General features: G+C 49.8%; 1 protein-coding gene across 1 annotated transcript in view; it reads left to right on the top strand.

Moving 5' to 3' along the window:
• The window catches only part of LOC126544767 (uncharacterized), a 30987-nt gene extending 16338 nt beyond the window's left edge, over positions 1 to 14649 (top strand). The window contains exons 3-4 of the mRNA XM_055077834.2: positions 6958 to 7167; positions 11401 to 14649. Of these exons, the coding sequence (XP_054933809.1) occupies positions 6958 to 7167; positions 11401 to 12123 (933 nt within the window). The 3' untranslated portion in view covers positions 12124 to 14649. The remainder of the gene's footprint in view (positions 1 to 6957; positions 7168 to 11400) is intronic.
• The last annotated feature ends 1325 nt before the right edge of the window (positions 14650 to 15974 follow it).

Genomic DNA, 15974 nt, shown 5'->3' with positions numbered 1-15974 from the left:
CTTTGCGCAGGATGATAAGCTCCATCATCTTGTAGAGGCGGGCATGCTGTTCTCTTCGTTTCTTGTGCACGTGTTTTGATGCACTACCCAGAGACCATTCCACGTTCTTGAATCATCGGAATTGGGATAAGACGTTGCAGTGCCGTCATTATCCTCATGGCTTATCTTTTGACAACTTGAAGACAAGCCCACGATTTAGCAGTCAACAGAAGAAGAAGCTTCATAGTGTTATGTTTCGCCTACAACGCGCGGTAATGCCGGCGCGGATGCAACGGACGCCGGGGCTTTGTTCAAAGCGGCGGACATTTTGGCCCGTCCGACGCCGCCTCAACGCCTACCCGCCAAGCGTGTCCAGGCGTGTTTCAGTGCCACGTGTCTTCGTGTGTGCGTGTGTGTGTGTGTGCCCTCGCTTGTCAAAGCGCGGCAGCGGGGAGCGGAGTTCCCCGAATGAGGAGCCTGGACGTCTCTCGGCTCAACTGTTCACGCCGTCGTGGGGGTGAAGGTTGGCGATGCGTCACTACACTCGGTTCAGCGGGTCTCTCGGCCCGACAGTTCGCGCCGTCGTGGGCTCCTGCTGCGCCGTCCCGTGACCTTCATCCCGTGACCTTCCCTCCTTCCTTTTTGGACCGCGACGCCGAGGGTATAAGAGCAGCTGCCCCCGGACGACAAGAGAGGCTCCGATTTGTACTGTTGAGTTACGTGCTCTCCCGTCTCTCCACTTCGGTCGAACTGACCGGCCGCTCTTTTGCTATGTTAGAATAAACAAGTTGTTCTGTTACCAGTCTTCTCATGCTTTGCCGGGACCTTCGGATGCTTCCAGTGCCCCAGGCCGCCAGGCCAACGCTACCCTTGGGGCTTGCGACCCATTGGCAATAACGGGCGTCAGCACCGAGACCCCAACAACTCGTGCCAGCGGTGCGATTCCAACATCTGGTTGCCAGCGGTGAGATCGCGACAACGGAGGCCAGCAGCGAAGAGATGCGGTTGACTGTATGCTGAGCAGCACAACGACCATCCGGGAGCAGTGCAACGAGCCCTGTGTGATGACTGGTTGCCTGCAGCGGAACGACTGCGCTGAAGTCTTGGCTGCGAGGTTTGGTGAGTGCGGGACTTTCTTCTTCTGAGTTTTGCCAGGCTTTTGTTAGTGTTAGAAACAGAGCTGGTAATTGTGGTTGTCGTTGCTACCGGGTTAGTTTGCGGCAAGACAATAGTAGGCAGTAGAGAAAGCAGCATTCAGAGCAGCCATGGATTTGAAGTCGTTGCGCAAACCGATATTACTGGAGCTTGCAAAAGAGTTGGGTCTGGATGTCTCAGACAAACTCAGAAAACCAGAACTGCTAAGGGCTATTCTTGAGTTAGAAGCTGAAGATGACGAGCTGTCGGATTGCCTTGAGACCATTGAGGAGCGGGCAAAAAGACATGAGCGCGAACTTATAGAGCAGAAAGAAAAAGAAGAGCGCGAACACGCTTTGGAATTGAAGCGTCTCGAGATAGAGATGGAACGCGCTCGTAATGGAAGTCAGGCACACGGTGCAGGAGAACGAGTATTGTTCAAAATGACTGACCTGATGCGGCCGTTTAAGCTTGGAGAGGACATTGGTTTGTTCCTGGTTAACTTTGAGCGAACGTGCGAGAAGCAGGGGTTCTCTCGGGAAACGTGGCCACAGCGCTTGCTCACTTTGCTACCCGGCGAGGCGGCCGACGTAGTCGCTCGCTTGGAGAGAGAGGAGGCAGAGGATTTCGACAAAGTGAAATCGAGTCTGCTAAAAAAGTACCGGCTGTCAGCGGAGGCGTTCCGTCGGAAGTTTCGGGAAAATGAGAAAGGCAGAAGTGAGTCATATACAGAGTTTGCGTACAGGCTTATGTCAAACATGCAGGAGTGGCTCAAAGAAGAGAAAGCGTTTGGTGACCACGAGAAAGTTCTGCAGTGTTTCGGGCTAGAACAGTTTTATAGTCGGTTACCTGAGAACGTGCGGTACTGGGTCTTGGATAGGCCAGACGTTAGTACGGTGGCTAGAGCCGCTGAGTTAGCCGAGGAGTTTGTGACGCGTCGGGCTCGTGGAGCTAAGGACGGTCAAAAGGGTGAATTTGGCTCCAAGTTTGAGAGGCCAAAGTTCACGCCCATGAGAGCAAAGGGGGATACACGTAGTGCGGATGCGAGTGAAAGCAGTCCGACCGAACGTAAGGAGACGGCGGCAACCGAAGCCGAACGCAGAAAGCGGTTCGAGACGAGGCAAGCGCGCGTGTGTTATACGTGCCAGAAGCCGGGTCACTTTTCGGCGCAGTGCCCAGAAACAAAAACAAAAGTCGTGTTTTTGTCTATATGCAGCACTGACGAGAACATGAAGCTTCTCGAGCCTTACATGCGAGACCTCCTCGTGAACGGGAAAGAGTGCCGAGTGCTTCGCGATTCCGCAGCTACAATGGATGTAGTTCACCCCTCTTACGTAGAACCCGATATGTTCACGGGCGAGTGCGCATGGATCAAGCAAGCAGTGGAAGCTCATAGCGTGTGTCTGCCGGTAGCAAAGGTGCTTATTGAAGGACCTTTCGGAGCACTTGAGACGGAGGCCGCAGTGTCATCTATGCTGCCCCCCCAGTACCCGTACCTATTTTCGAACAGGTCCGATCACCTCCTGCGCGAGAAGGGGCTTTTGTTTGGTGAGGCTAGCGTTCAGGCCTTAACCAGATCGAAGGTTCGGGAGCTCGCTGCAAAGGCGGTAGTTGCGGGACCGACGTTGTTGAACGATGAAAAAGGGTCAGAGGCGCAGCAAGCTAGTATTCAGAGCACGCCCGAACGGGATAAAATTGAGCCTGTAGCGTTAAAGGCACCAGATACTGGAGAGGAAATTCCCGATGCGGGAAAGTTAGAAGAGCTTCCGGTCGAGCTTCCGGGACTAGGCTCAGTGACGAACAGGAAAGACACCGATCAAGTCATTAGTGACTTAATAAGGAAAGCATCGCTGTCGCCTGAGCAGAAAACAGAACTACACCAGCTCTTACAAGAGTTTCAAGGTCTGTTCTCTGAGAGGCCTGGTAGGACTTCTGTCCTTACTCATGACATAGAACTTACCTCCCCAGAGCCAGTACGATCCAAGGCGTACCGGGTGTCACCCCGCCAGAACGATATTATGGAGGCTGAGGTAAAGAAAATGCTACAGCTCGGTGTTATTGAAGCGGGTGAGAGTGATTATACCTCCCCTTTGATTTTAGTTGAGGTACCGGGCAAGGAACCTCGTCCTTGCGTCGACTACCGCAGGCTTAATTCCATCACTAAGGATCAAATTTATCCGATCCCTAACATCGAGGAGCGCCTTGAGAGAGTGAGTAGCGCTCAGTTTATTTCCACCCTAGATCTTGTCAGGGGTTATTGGCAGGTTCCACTTACAGAAGAGGCTAGTAGGTATGCGGCGTTCATTTCACCCATGGGGACATTCCGTCCTAAAGTTTTGAGTTTTGGTTTGAAGAACGCGCCATACTGCTTTTCGAGCCTCATGGATAAAGTGTTGCGGGGACAGCAAGAATTCGCTTTACCGTATCTAGACGACGTAGCGATATTCTCCGCCTCCTGGCCGGAACATATGGCGCACTTGCGGGCAGTGCTAACCCGCCTGCGCGATGCGGGCTTGACAGTCAAGGCTCCCAAGTGCCAGTTAGCACAGGCCGAGGTTGTCTACCTCGGACACGTGATTGGTCGGGGTCGTCGCCGCCCCTCTGAAATAAAGGTGGCCGCTGTGCGAGACTTCCCGCAACCGCGCACGAAGACCGATATTCGGTCGTTCTTAGGTGTCGCCGGCTACTATCAGAGGTACATCCCCAGGTACTCTGATATCGCGGCTCCCTTGACGGATGCTCTAAGAAAGACAGAGCCGCAAACAGTCGTCTGGGATGAGACGAAGGAAAGAGCTTTTAGCGCCCTAAAGAGCGCCCTAACAAGCCAGCCTGTGCTACGATCGCCCGACTACACAAAAGGGTTCGTTGTTCAGTGTGATGCTAGTGAGCGAGGCATGGGCGTTGTAATGTGCCAACGGGAAAATGGAGAAGTAGAACACCCCGTCCTGTATGCTAGTCGTAAGCTGACGAGTCGTGAGCAGGCGTATAGCGCCACCGAGAAAGAGTGTGCGTGTATCGTGTGGGCCGTTCAGAAATTGTCATGTTACCTAGCCGGCTCGAGGTTTATCATTGAAACGGATCACTGCCCTCTCCAATGGCTGCAGACCATCTCTCCCAAAAATGGCCGCCTCCTGCGCTGGAGCCTCGCTTTGCAACAATATTCCTTTGAGGTGCGTTACAAAAAGGGGAGTCTCAACGGTAACGCCGATGGCTTAAGTCGAAGCCCCTAACGTGGGAATCAGCCTCAAAATTGCTTGTTACTGATGTTTTTCTTCCTGAGGCAGGATTTTTAACCTATTGCTTTTGTGTAGTGTTTCAAAGTGATGATGTGCTTTTTAGTGCAAATTTTCCGATTTGTGGACGCGTTCTGAGTGCTGCTAAACTACTGTAAGGAACTAGGCAGCAGTAAAAAAAAAGGGGAAAGAGCCTGGCAGGGCTTAGTGAGGGTTGTGCCGTGCTTGCTGACTGAGCGGTTGACTTTTGGCGTGGTTCTAACGCTTGCCGGAAACGAGAACAAAAATGTCAACTCTCCCGAAGTCACTTTGCAGTGTCCTGTGTGCACCTGAACGTGAGAACGAGGCCTTCTCTGTGCGCTGCGCTCAAGAAACGCCCAGGGACGCCCAACTTCGGTTATGAGCATCATCGAGCGACATCCCTCCGGACAGCGGATGCAGTCCCCTGACCATCGGGATCTCCTTCCCCCGGCGGGGCGGTCTGTTATGTTTCGCCTACAACGCGCGGTAATGCCGGCGCGGATGCAACGGACGCCGGGGCTTTGTTCAAAGCGGCGGACATTTTGGCCCGTCCGACGCCGCCTCAACGCCTACCCGCCAAGCGTGTCCAGGCGTGTTTCAGTGCCACGTGTCTTCGTGTGTGCGTGTGTGTGTGTGTGCCCTCGCTTGTCAAAGCGCGGCAGCGGGGAGCGGAGTTCCCCGAATGAGGAGCCTGGACGTCTCTCGGCTCAACTGTTCACGCCGTCGTGGGGGTGAAGGTTGGCGATGCGTCACTACACTCGGTTCAGCGGGTCTCTCGGCCCGACAGTTCGCGCCGTCGTGGGCTCCTGCTGCGCCGTCCCGTGACCTTCATCCCGTGACCTTCCCTCCTTCCTTTTTGGACCGCGACGCCGAGGGTATAAGAGCAGCTGCCCCCGGACGACAAGAGAGGCTCCGATTTGTACTGTTGAGTTACGTGCTCTCCCGTCTCTCCACTTCGGTCGAACTGACCGGCCGCTCTTTTGCTATGTTAGAATAAACAAGTTGTTCTGTTACCAGTCTTCTCATGCTTTGCCGGGACCTTCGGATGCTTCCAGTGCCCCAGGCCGCCAGGCCAACGCTACCCTTGGGGCTTGCGACCCATTGGCAATAACGGGCGTCAGCACCGAGACCCCAACAACTCGTGCCAGCGGTGCGATTCCAACAATAGGCAATGTGCGGTTCGAGTTTAAAACATACGAGCTCAAGACCAACCTCAGTGGAGCCCCATCTTTGGTTTGCGCAATCCTGCATGCTAATTTCAGATGTGGGACGGCCGACTTTGGAATAGGTTGTATGATAGGCTCTTAGCATATACAGTTCGTAGCAACATACGTTATTCCATTTACGTTGCAGGCACTCTTATCACTAAAATGGAGTTGCTTGAAATGAGGCACAAACGGTATTCAACTTCTCTGAAACGTCGTAGTTGAGGGTACGCCCAGCTCTCCACCCTGTAGTGCGTATACCTTTGCATATTGCTTAGTTTTAGCTCTGTGTATCACTTGGTTGCGGCGGGGCCAGAATTTTGAGAAAAAGTGAAAAGGTATAAACGAAGTTAGAGGCACTATAATATGGATGGAACGGATAAATGCCGTAACGAACATAGACAGTTAAAGTTCAGTGCGGATTAGGTATCAAATGCGGGTAGACAATATTGCCGCGCTGTAGTGGAGGTGATGAGTCAAGCACAGTCAAAAGTGCGTGCGAAGCATCCACCTTAATATTGAGCAAACTTGTGCCTACTGAGACAGGGAGCTCTTAAATACTAGTGACTGCGCCAAGCAGAGTCGTCGGCGGTCAAATCTAAACTCACGGATCAAGTCCATGGACTATTTATATATGTTTCACCGCACGTACCAGAATAGTCGCTTGTGCTCGGGTGCATTCGAGAATATACGACACTTACAGTCGCGCGCTGTCTGATGTGAGGAGTTTCCTTTTTTCTATGTAGGCACGTGTTCGCGCCGAGTCATGACTTGATAACAGCGGTAATCTGGTGAAACATGGGCTCCAATCCACGCTGTGAAGGTGGTTGACTAGCAAGCCTGTGGCATCACCTCATCCGATAGACCAACGTGACGTAGCCTTGAACTGGCTCCTGCCGAGCCTGTGCACGACGCCGCTGTACATATTGATCTTGCGGTTCCTTTAGTCGCTCATCATATTCGCGCTCCTCTTCAGGCGTCCTAAGTATGCGTGGCCTTTCCATCGCGCTGTGAGAACACAAATGAAATCAGTTGCTAGGCGGGTGCTTCTTTTACATATGAAAGTGTAGTGGCGTCAGGGGGAGCTCTACCTTGCTATAGGGGGAGCTTTCTAAAACTCTAGGGGGGCGATGAGGGGCGGGGGTATGGAGGCAAAAGTTTGGGGGATTGGGTAGCTCCCTCCTTTGTCCTTTGGTCATCTCTGGCGCCGCCCCTGAGAACACAGCGATAAGAAATTTCTCATGAGGTGGTTCCAGATGACGAGTGATTGGATACTTGGGTGACCACCGGCCCAACTGTTCAAAAAACGCTAAAAAATAATAATTGGACACCAATAGGCTGACAGTGACAATGATTGTGGTCGTCTCTGTTTTCTCGCAATTTAGATTCGTCGCATTGACTGCCGCTGGGTCGCCAGTTGCTTCATGCAACCGCGCGGCTTGAGCGCCGCTACCGAACGTCCAAAAGCAACGAGTTTCGTTCACCTCTGGCTCGTCTCTCCGGACCACAAGTTCGCCTTCGAGCCGCCGGGCGGAACGGGAGCAGTTGACGTCGCCCTAGCTGCAAAAAAATTTCCTTCCATCGAAAAGTTGCAGGTAAGAGCTGTCGTCGACGAAGCCGCCCAGCCCTGTGTTCATGACCAGTTGTTTCGTCTTCGCAGTGTTATTTGTCAGCCGTAATTTGTGCCTTGCAATTTACTATTTTTGGGGGTTCTTTATTGTGGGGTCGAAAATCTAAGGGCGACAAAGGGTGTGGCGCCACCGTATGCAACGCATACTTATAAAAAAGGGCATTTATCGTTTCTGAGTACAAGGGCCCTGTGACGTAAAAATATTCCAATATGTATTTTTTCCAATCTCCTGACGCAAATTTGCGTAACCGCCGACGCAAGCATCGGGCGGTCATCCGCAGGGTTGTCTGAACAGACCAATCGAACGCTCACCTCGTTGATAGGAGGTCACTTTTATTTGCTTGAAAAACGAATAGCATTTCCTACACTGAGCGGCTTGTCGGCACACTGAAGTGGGCAGGGATTTGATGGGGCAGAGCCAGTGCACTGAAAATCGATAACCGGATGAAGAGGGTGGTGCCGGCGTCTGTCATTGGTCCACTTTCCCTTACTTAGCTTGTGGTGGCTGGTTGAAAATCGCGGCGGCATGCAACGGAAGCTTAAGAATGACGCTAAAACGGATCCTCAGCGAATAAGAGTTGGTAGAATGAGGTCGTAAACGTGCCGGAAGTACTCGAAAACGTTGCACGGCCACGCAAGAAGTTTTATTATGCACAAATAATTCCATGCTCTCCGGCAGGTGCGACTAGCCAGCGCCTGAGCGATCAGCAGCAGCCATGTTTTATTCCTTTCGGAACGGGGAAGCCTGCGGCTATTCAGAGGAAAATTCAGTTTTGTTCGGCATATTAATGCATCTTTAATGCGTACACGTCACTTCGACGCGTGAGTTTGCACGGTTTTTTGAAGTGGGTGCAGCCCTAAAACGTTTGAAAAGGGCGTCGAATCAGAAATAGCTATTTTTTTTTTCGGTCAACTCATGCATAATCAGTGCGTACACGTCATATCGAGGTATCGCAGTTTTCGAGACGTCTTGTGACAGACAGGTAAAGTGGGGGTCGTCCAAAAAAAAGCTTTTGAACAATCGCGCAGGGCTGATAGCAGAATTGGAATAGAAAAGTTTGGAATATTTTTACGACATAGCGCCCCAAGAATTGCGGCTAGCGAATATACGTGGAAGGAATTGTTCGCCGATAGAACACAGTGAGGAATTGAACAAGTTCGACGCACCCCGTAGGGTTACCCGATTGGATGTTTGCCCTCTCTAAATAATTCTTTATGCTAGAAGGCACGCTGCCACAGTAATAATAAAAAGAAAATGTTCGCCCATGGCGGGCTGCAAAGCTTAGGCTGTTCGCGGGCTCCGCCCCATGAACCCGGTGTGAGCGCATCGGCTTCGACCTTGTCGACTGCGCCATAGGCAGGGACCCGTAGTTAATTGGCAAATAGCTTGCGACACTCTGAAGTATCGGTTTTCTGCACAGGAGATGGTCAATTCGATTTCTTTTTCTTTCTTTCGAGCTACTTTTTCGGAGTAGCAGGCTTCTCAGCAGGCAAACTTCCCATATTGTCGATGTTTATAAAAATAAAAGCAATCTCAATTCAAGGAGGCAGGGCATAGGGTGTTGCTTGCGCATCGGTTGACACTGAACTGATCTAGCGACTCCAGCCTAAGCAGACTTGATTGGAGGGAAACCCACCCTGCACAGATAACGAGTTACAACATAACCCGGTCAACAAGCCTTTAAAGATTAGGAGTGCAGATAATTTCTTGCTCATTGCACTATATATGTCAAATCCCCTTTCACAAAATTGCTCAGCTACTTGATGACTTCCTTTGCATCTTTCGCATTTTGATATGAAAATCAGAAACTGCGGTGCTTCTCTAGCAAGAACTATCGTAAAGAACACAGTGAAATCAAGAGCGCTCTCGTGTTTTGCAGCGTTCACACGCGTAAGCACGAAGTTCCGTTACTAGTCCCTTCAAGGTAATGCTATGACATTTTGCCTTCGCCCCTGCAGAACACAGTGCTAGCGCAATTGCAAGAAGGCAAGAAGAATCTTGTCAGATACATTTCAGCATGCGATGGAAGCAATTTTGCACAAGCGCTGTTCCTGGGCAATTAGTGCTTGTGGATGAGCGACTTGCCGTCCATTCTAGCAGGGGCCCGTGTTCACAAAAGTTTCTTACGCGAGAATTGTTCATAAGAAAGGACTCCAGCCGATCACGATGCTGAACATATGATCAGCGATGCCCACTGGCCAATGACACTGGAGCACTTACGAATGGTGAGCTCTCTGAAATCGGCCCCAGCTTCCCTCGGTGTCCCCAATCTCAGCTTCTTCCCCGTATGGCACGCCCATGCATACATATCAAGCAGGCCTTCCGCAAGTTCACTTCATTGCGTGCTAAAACCTATAGGAGAAGCTTTGTTTGTTGCCGGTGCCGTTGTGAATGTGTGTTCCGTAGGAAACTAAAAACATCCTACCGTCTATTTTCAATTTCCCAGTTCCTCACTGTACTACTCAACATGCTCATACCTGACCTGGCGAAATTCTATCGTACTTCTGTCGACGGTGTTTAGTCCACGTTTCAAGTCTTCATTACACTTATATTAATGTTATTGGATATAGCCGACTGCAATGTTATTGGAAATATACTTTGGGCTATTTTTGAACTTGTTCACAGGCACATTGCTTCCAGCCTGGACGCTTCCTCTCCTGAAACCGTAAAAGAGGCGTGTCAAGACGCGGGAATAAGTAATTTAGTGGCGATCTTGGGGTAAATGCGAGAGGAATACGTCAGTATTACGTCACGCCACTTGAAGTCCCCGATGAGTGTTTGAAACCACGTTCACCACATTGCACAGTGTCCAGGGGCTCATTCGGCGTACGTCCCACTTCTGGGAGCGAAGTGAAACTGACAATAGTCCGGAGCTGACCACCGTCAGCTACGTCATATATACAGGGTGTCTCAGCTAACCTGAGTATAAAAATCTGCCGATGCATTCTACGACGACGCGACCAAATTCATGTTGCTGACTATTGTATGCAGTAAATCACACTGATCTGTGTATTCTGCCCAATTACATAATAATATAGTCAAGAATAATTAACAAACAATAAACATCTGCAACAGCGAAGTTGGGCCAAATATTCCAATTAGAGAGTCGTAGAGCGCTTTGCAAAACGCCTCTTAAACAGTTTCGAACTTTCTATCTATAGTTTTTTCCGTTTACTGCAGATGCCCGCGAAATACAACATAAATACCACGTGACATGCCCTCTTGCGCGTCGTGATTGCAGTGCTCTCATATGTTGCGCGTAGAAACAACCATAGCATTGAGCAGGGTGTGCTGCCGATTAAAAGGCGACAGGGCAACAGTTGTTGCAGCGCAAGCGATAACGGTTGCTGGAGTAAATCGCACAGCCAACGCCTGCTCCGTTGCCCTGTCGCCTTTTGGGAGCACTGAAATCATGGCGCACAAGCGCGCATGTCACGTGGTATTTTTTTTATTTCGCTAGCGTCTGCAGTAAGTGAAAAAAAGGTAATACTGAATAGAAAGAAAGTTAGAAAGTGTTTAATCGGATGTTTTGCAAGCCGCTCCGACTTTATAACTGTAATTTTTTTCCTAACTTCGTCGCCTCAGAAATCGGATAATTAATATTGACTAATTCTGCAATTAAGCGGAATACAAAAAGTGTGACTTACTCCATACAAAAGACAACAATATGCATTTCGTCGCGTCGTCGTAGGGTACATCGGCATAGTTTTAAGCTCTGGCTAAGATTAGCTAGGGCACCCTGTATATGCACACCCTTGTAAGCGCTCCCATTACCACCCTACCTCCACCACGTGAGCGGCATCACGCACATACGCGTGTTGCGACTTCGACGCTCCTAATGCTGATGAATTAAACAAAAAAATGGCTGTGGCTTAGCTAAGGTTAAGCCCAGGATGCGAAGCATACTAGCCTTTATTTTAGTTGTTGAACCACTGTTTAGCCTGGTGAACTGCTGTTGCTTGGCTATATTTGGTTCGGCTAGACGAAGAAACAACTCATGCAGGCGAGCGCACGAGCTGAGACCCGGCTATGTAGCTACGCGGCCGCAAGCGAGCGCACGAGTTGAGCCTCCGCTTTTGCAGCTGTTATGACGTCATATGGTAGCTACGCGGCCGCGCGCGGCGCAGCAAGGAAGAGCGTGGTTGTGCGGCTAGTATGCTTCGCATAAAAACTATAAAGCGCTCAATTATCTTGCAGGTGGCTGTGGGTTCGATGGGAACGCTCGCTAAGGTATCGGCGTTCCGTCAGCTACGCAGCCTCATGGTCGGACTCGGCCCAAACGTTGCCTGGTGCGACGTGGACTCTACGCTAAATCGGCTGCTCAGAAACTTGCCTGAGCTCGAAGAGCTGGACCTCGAAAGTTGCGGCGGTCTGCAGTTCTCCACGATCGCGAGACTTTGTCCCAAGATAAAGAGGCTTAGACTCGCAAGCTGCATGGGATCCATGGAAGACACCCCGGTGGACGGCGACGCGTTCCCTAACCTGGAGTGCGTCGATATGAACGTCAAGGTCCTGAATGTCGCTTTCAGCTCCTTCTTGTCTGCCACTCGCGACACACTTCGCACCGCGCGCTTCGACGGCGAGGGCGCGTGCATCGGATTTCTGCAATACTGCGCGCGGAACGGCCGGCGCTGGCCATTTGCGCGTCTAGAACACCTCACCTTGGCCACGGAACACTCTCTGCGTGGGTTGCAACTCGACCCCGACGACCTGTGCGACGTAGCCAAGGCCTTGCCCGCGCTTCGACACCTGCAAACGGATAGCGACGACCTGCGCATGTTCTTCGAGAACAACTGCGTTCGTCGTGGTCGGGTGTCGTTGTCCCGGATCGCATGCGCCTACTGTAAAGCCAATGATCCAAGTGTGGCCAAGTGTGAGGAATTGTTGGCTTTGTTTAAATTGTTGGCTCCGCGTCAGTAAAGGATACCTCGTTCTCGCTCGGTCAGCTGCCTGTAGCATAGTAGCATTTCGAAAATGGTATGTACGGCCATATGCAGTTGACCGTCTGCAGATGTCTGGGTGCGGGAATCTTCTCCGAATATTTTTGTGTGCCTTAGATGCTCACGAGGTGATCAGAACCGGTGCAGCTATATCTAATCAGGCAACAGCGTTCCGTTTCAAAACATCGTGTAATCCTGCACGTGTTAACCGAGCAGTTAGACTTTAGTTATTGGTCCTACAACGTATAACTCAGCCATACATTTGAGCAATCAACGTTTGGGGAATCATTCTTTTAGGTAATCTAAATGCCAGAATGATGGGAATGCTCGGAGAAAGCTAGTTTAGACAAAAAAATACAAGCGCAAATTGTATAAGGTGCGGCTTGGCAGAAAAAATATTCTCGGGAACACTGCTGACGGCTTAAAAAACATGTTGTGTTGTCTTACCAAGCGTGTCACTCGTCCCTTGAGCAAAGAGTGTAGCGTCTTTCTATTGCGTTGTCATGGGTTAGTATAGAGTCCGTTGCAAACGCATCAAGGCCGGCGCAGGAATGCGTCCAACCTCCGCGAGCTACCGCTATGAGCGCTGCCCTTCGTGCGTGACAATGGTTCCACATTGGTGCAGATGACCACAGCGGCCGTAGTCCTTAGATCCGCTGGAACACAACGGTAAGGCTAACTGCGGCATTTGAACTACTGTGACTGACTGTGCAAATTCGATTGCTGCACGCGACGCCAATTTTCGACCGGCTGTGTTTCAAATGTTCCGTAAATACGTTGGTGCGTTTATTGCATTCCAGAAGACACAATGAGGTATCCGCAAGAAACAAGTTGGAGTAAAGCGCACTGTTAGAACATGTCTCTGTCTCTTTTGTCGCCTAAGTGTATGGTCTGTCTACCTTCTTCACGCAAGAGTGGCTAATTCGATAACGACAGTGTACCAATGCAATCTCTCCTTTGTTTCACTTTAACGTGCACACACTGGAAAATGACGTGTGTAGAAGGAGTGACAACTGGCGAAGCTTGGCTACCTTGTGACTACAACTGCGCGCGGTATCCCGTATCGGCTGTTGGCGGTGTCCTTGCATTAGTATGCACACGTCATGCTGCTGGTCAGGTTGTGCAAGTGAAGTGATGGCTGGCAAAAGTTGAATTGAGGAATCGGCCATAACCAAAATATGTTGACGAAAATACGTTGACACAGCGCCAACACTCGGAAGGAGTGAAATGATAATTGATTTTTTTTTCTTTGTTTAGTGGCTCATTGGTGAAAATTTATTGTAGGGCTTATACTACTTTACACCACTTGCTTTACTGTGTAAATGATGCAACTAACGCGGCTCACACCCTGCGAAACATCATGAAGGAAAGATAAATGCCGTATCCATGCGCCCCAAGGGTGGGCCTTTTCCAATACGTGTCGAAGATTTTTTTAGAGTTCCACCTGATATATAACGTTTTTGTAAATCATTGGTTGGGAGCTCGAAGATATTTTTGCTTTGGTCTTTTTGCAGTTCTGCGCAGTAATTGCCTCCTCTTGTCTGTGCTATTTCCCCACATCAGTGTTTTCCTGTCAATTTTCTTTTGTGGCATGAGCTGATCGCGCTTTCGCAAATATTCGCGTAAAGCAGTGCAAGTTATGCTATATGAGTTATGTATAAGTTATGTGCTCTTCCGTGCGCGCCTGCGACCCGCATGCGCTTTGCATTTCTCTGGCGATTGGCCGATACTATAGCAGAGCCATTCCTATTGTAATTTGCAGACCATTGTTATCTCTATCACCAGCCTACGGCGTGCAGTGCACATTGCTTTGTGTTTTACATGCAGAAATATATTTCGTTGCTTGCTGCATGGGGGATGCCGCAAGCGCGCGACATTCCATGTAGTCCTCTTATCTCTCTCCCTAATCCTTTATTTCTTTGTATTGTTTCATAGAAAAAGCTACTCTTATCTTGTATGAAAGAACCAAATAAAGTTGCATCGCCTGTTCTTATAACATGTTATTTCATTTTTTTCTTCTTGTTTAGTCGTAGTGCGGCTCAGGGGGGCTTATAAAGTGAGCAACTATTGTCACACTACGCTCAAAACGTCTACAGAAGGTCGGCAAACACTTCAACGTGATTAGCCGCCCACAGGTCGGCTTTCAAACTCTAGCTATACTCTCGTTACCCTAAGTCTTTGTTTACTAATGGGAATGTGTTGATGAACTGGGTTGTTCTGCAAAGGGCAGGATTGGGAGCCGAAGACAGCATTATTTGTATCGCGTTGGTTTTGAATAGGATATTTGACAACTGTTTAAGTAACACTGGCTTAAAAACAATGTTGCAGGCAAATGTTGAAAGATAAATGCAAGTTCTTCTTCATTGCATATAACGTATTGTAACGCTTCGGCGGGAAGGCTATCGTGAATGCAAAGTGAGACTATTTGAGCTGGGGAGAAAAGGTAGATGCGTACGCATACCTATGTGATAGAATGTTAAGAGCAGTAAATAAGCTCGTACCTGCGCACACAGCAACCGTGAAATATCGCCGCTCTTCAGCCAGCGTTGAATGAAAAGAGCGAGAACAATTGTATCTTGCTGCTGCATTGCTCGGTGAATGGATCATGGATGCCAAATATGTCTTTTATGTAATCTGCCATGTTTGCCTGAACCGCTTTTGGGCCGCTGTCGCTGAACTGATGTTAAAGCAGTTATAAGTCGCCGTGAACGACGCATGATAGCAAAGAGAAATAAATGAAAGAGTCATTAGAAGATACGGTTCCGTGGACAGCACACTGGAACTTGCGGTTCTGTCTGATAACCGGGAAAAGCAGCAACAGATGAAAGAAAAGTAAGCCCTGTAAATAACCTGCACTCCTCGTGCAATCAACCTAATGATTAAATGTATTGATGCTTCGCGTGGGTAAAGCGAGTGCAATGGTACCAGGAACATCTTTAAAGAATGCTGGAGTAGCAGCCGCCGCCGTTTCTTATCAGCAGAGATAACCTGCACTCCCGCGCTATCAGCCTAGTGATTAAAAGTATTGAAGCTTCGCGTGGGTAAAGCGGGTGCACTGGGACCAGGAACATCTTTAAAGAATGCTGGAGTAGCAGCGCCCGCAGTTTCTTATCAGCAGAGACGAAGCCATAGCTTGCCCACACTCGCCTCTGAAACAGGGCCGCGACAGCTCAATTCCGCTCTTGGCTAAGTTGCTTTTGGCCAGGTACTATACAAGCTAGGCCAATTGTAAAACAAAAGCTTGCGGTTGCTGGCTTAAACAATGAGTTTGACGGCGTACGGATGTTATAATTTATCTTAAAATTTAACAAGACGTTTAAGCTTCCTGCTCAAACCAGTGATGGAAAGAAAGACATCGAGCATTATGGAGAGCGGGGGAAAGGCCGCAGTGGCGGTGTTACTGCTGTGTATGGCGCGGCCGCGTAGCCCTTATCTTGAAAGCAAACGGCGATAGGTATGCAGTATTATATAGGTGCGCGGAGGGCTCATAGCTTCATGTATGCGCTGTGTTCGCCCTGATGACGCCTGCTTCATGTCCGCCGCTGGTCGGCCCGGTATTTCACTATCTTCGGGATCGTTCCACTGAGTTTTGTGTCTACACACGGACACGATTCTGGGGAAACTATACCCTTAACATCTTAGCTGTGAAAAAAAAATGCCGTGGTTGAACGCGGGTAGAAACCAAGTTTCTCAAGCGATAGCACGGTTTTGCTTGCTTTGGGAAAGGACGAAAACGCTGCTCGGCACCGTCAGCAACGACCGCATCTATAAACAATACAATTCCACCACAAGACAACACACAGACGCTTCTCCGCGCGGCAGCAGCAGCGA

The sequence above is a fragment of the Dermacentor andersoni genome, chromosome 10, assembly GCF_023375885.2.
Source record: "Dermacentor andersoni chromosome 10, qqDerAnde1_hic_scaffold, whole genome shotgun sequence".
NCBI lineage: Eukaryota > Metazoa > Arthropoda > Arachnida > Ixodida > Ixodidae > Dermacentor > Dermacentor andersoni.
The sequence above is the reverse complement of the archived record's forward strand: the minus strand, read 5'-3'. Positions and strand labels throughout refer to the sequence as shown.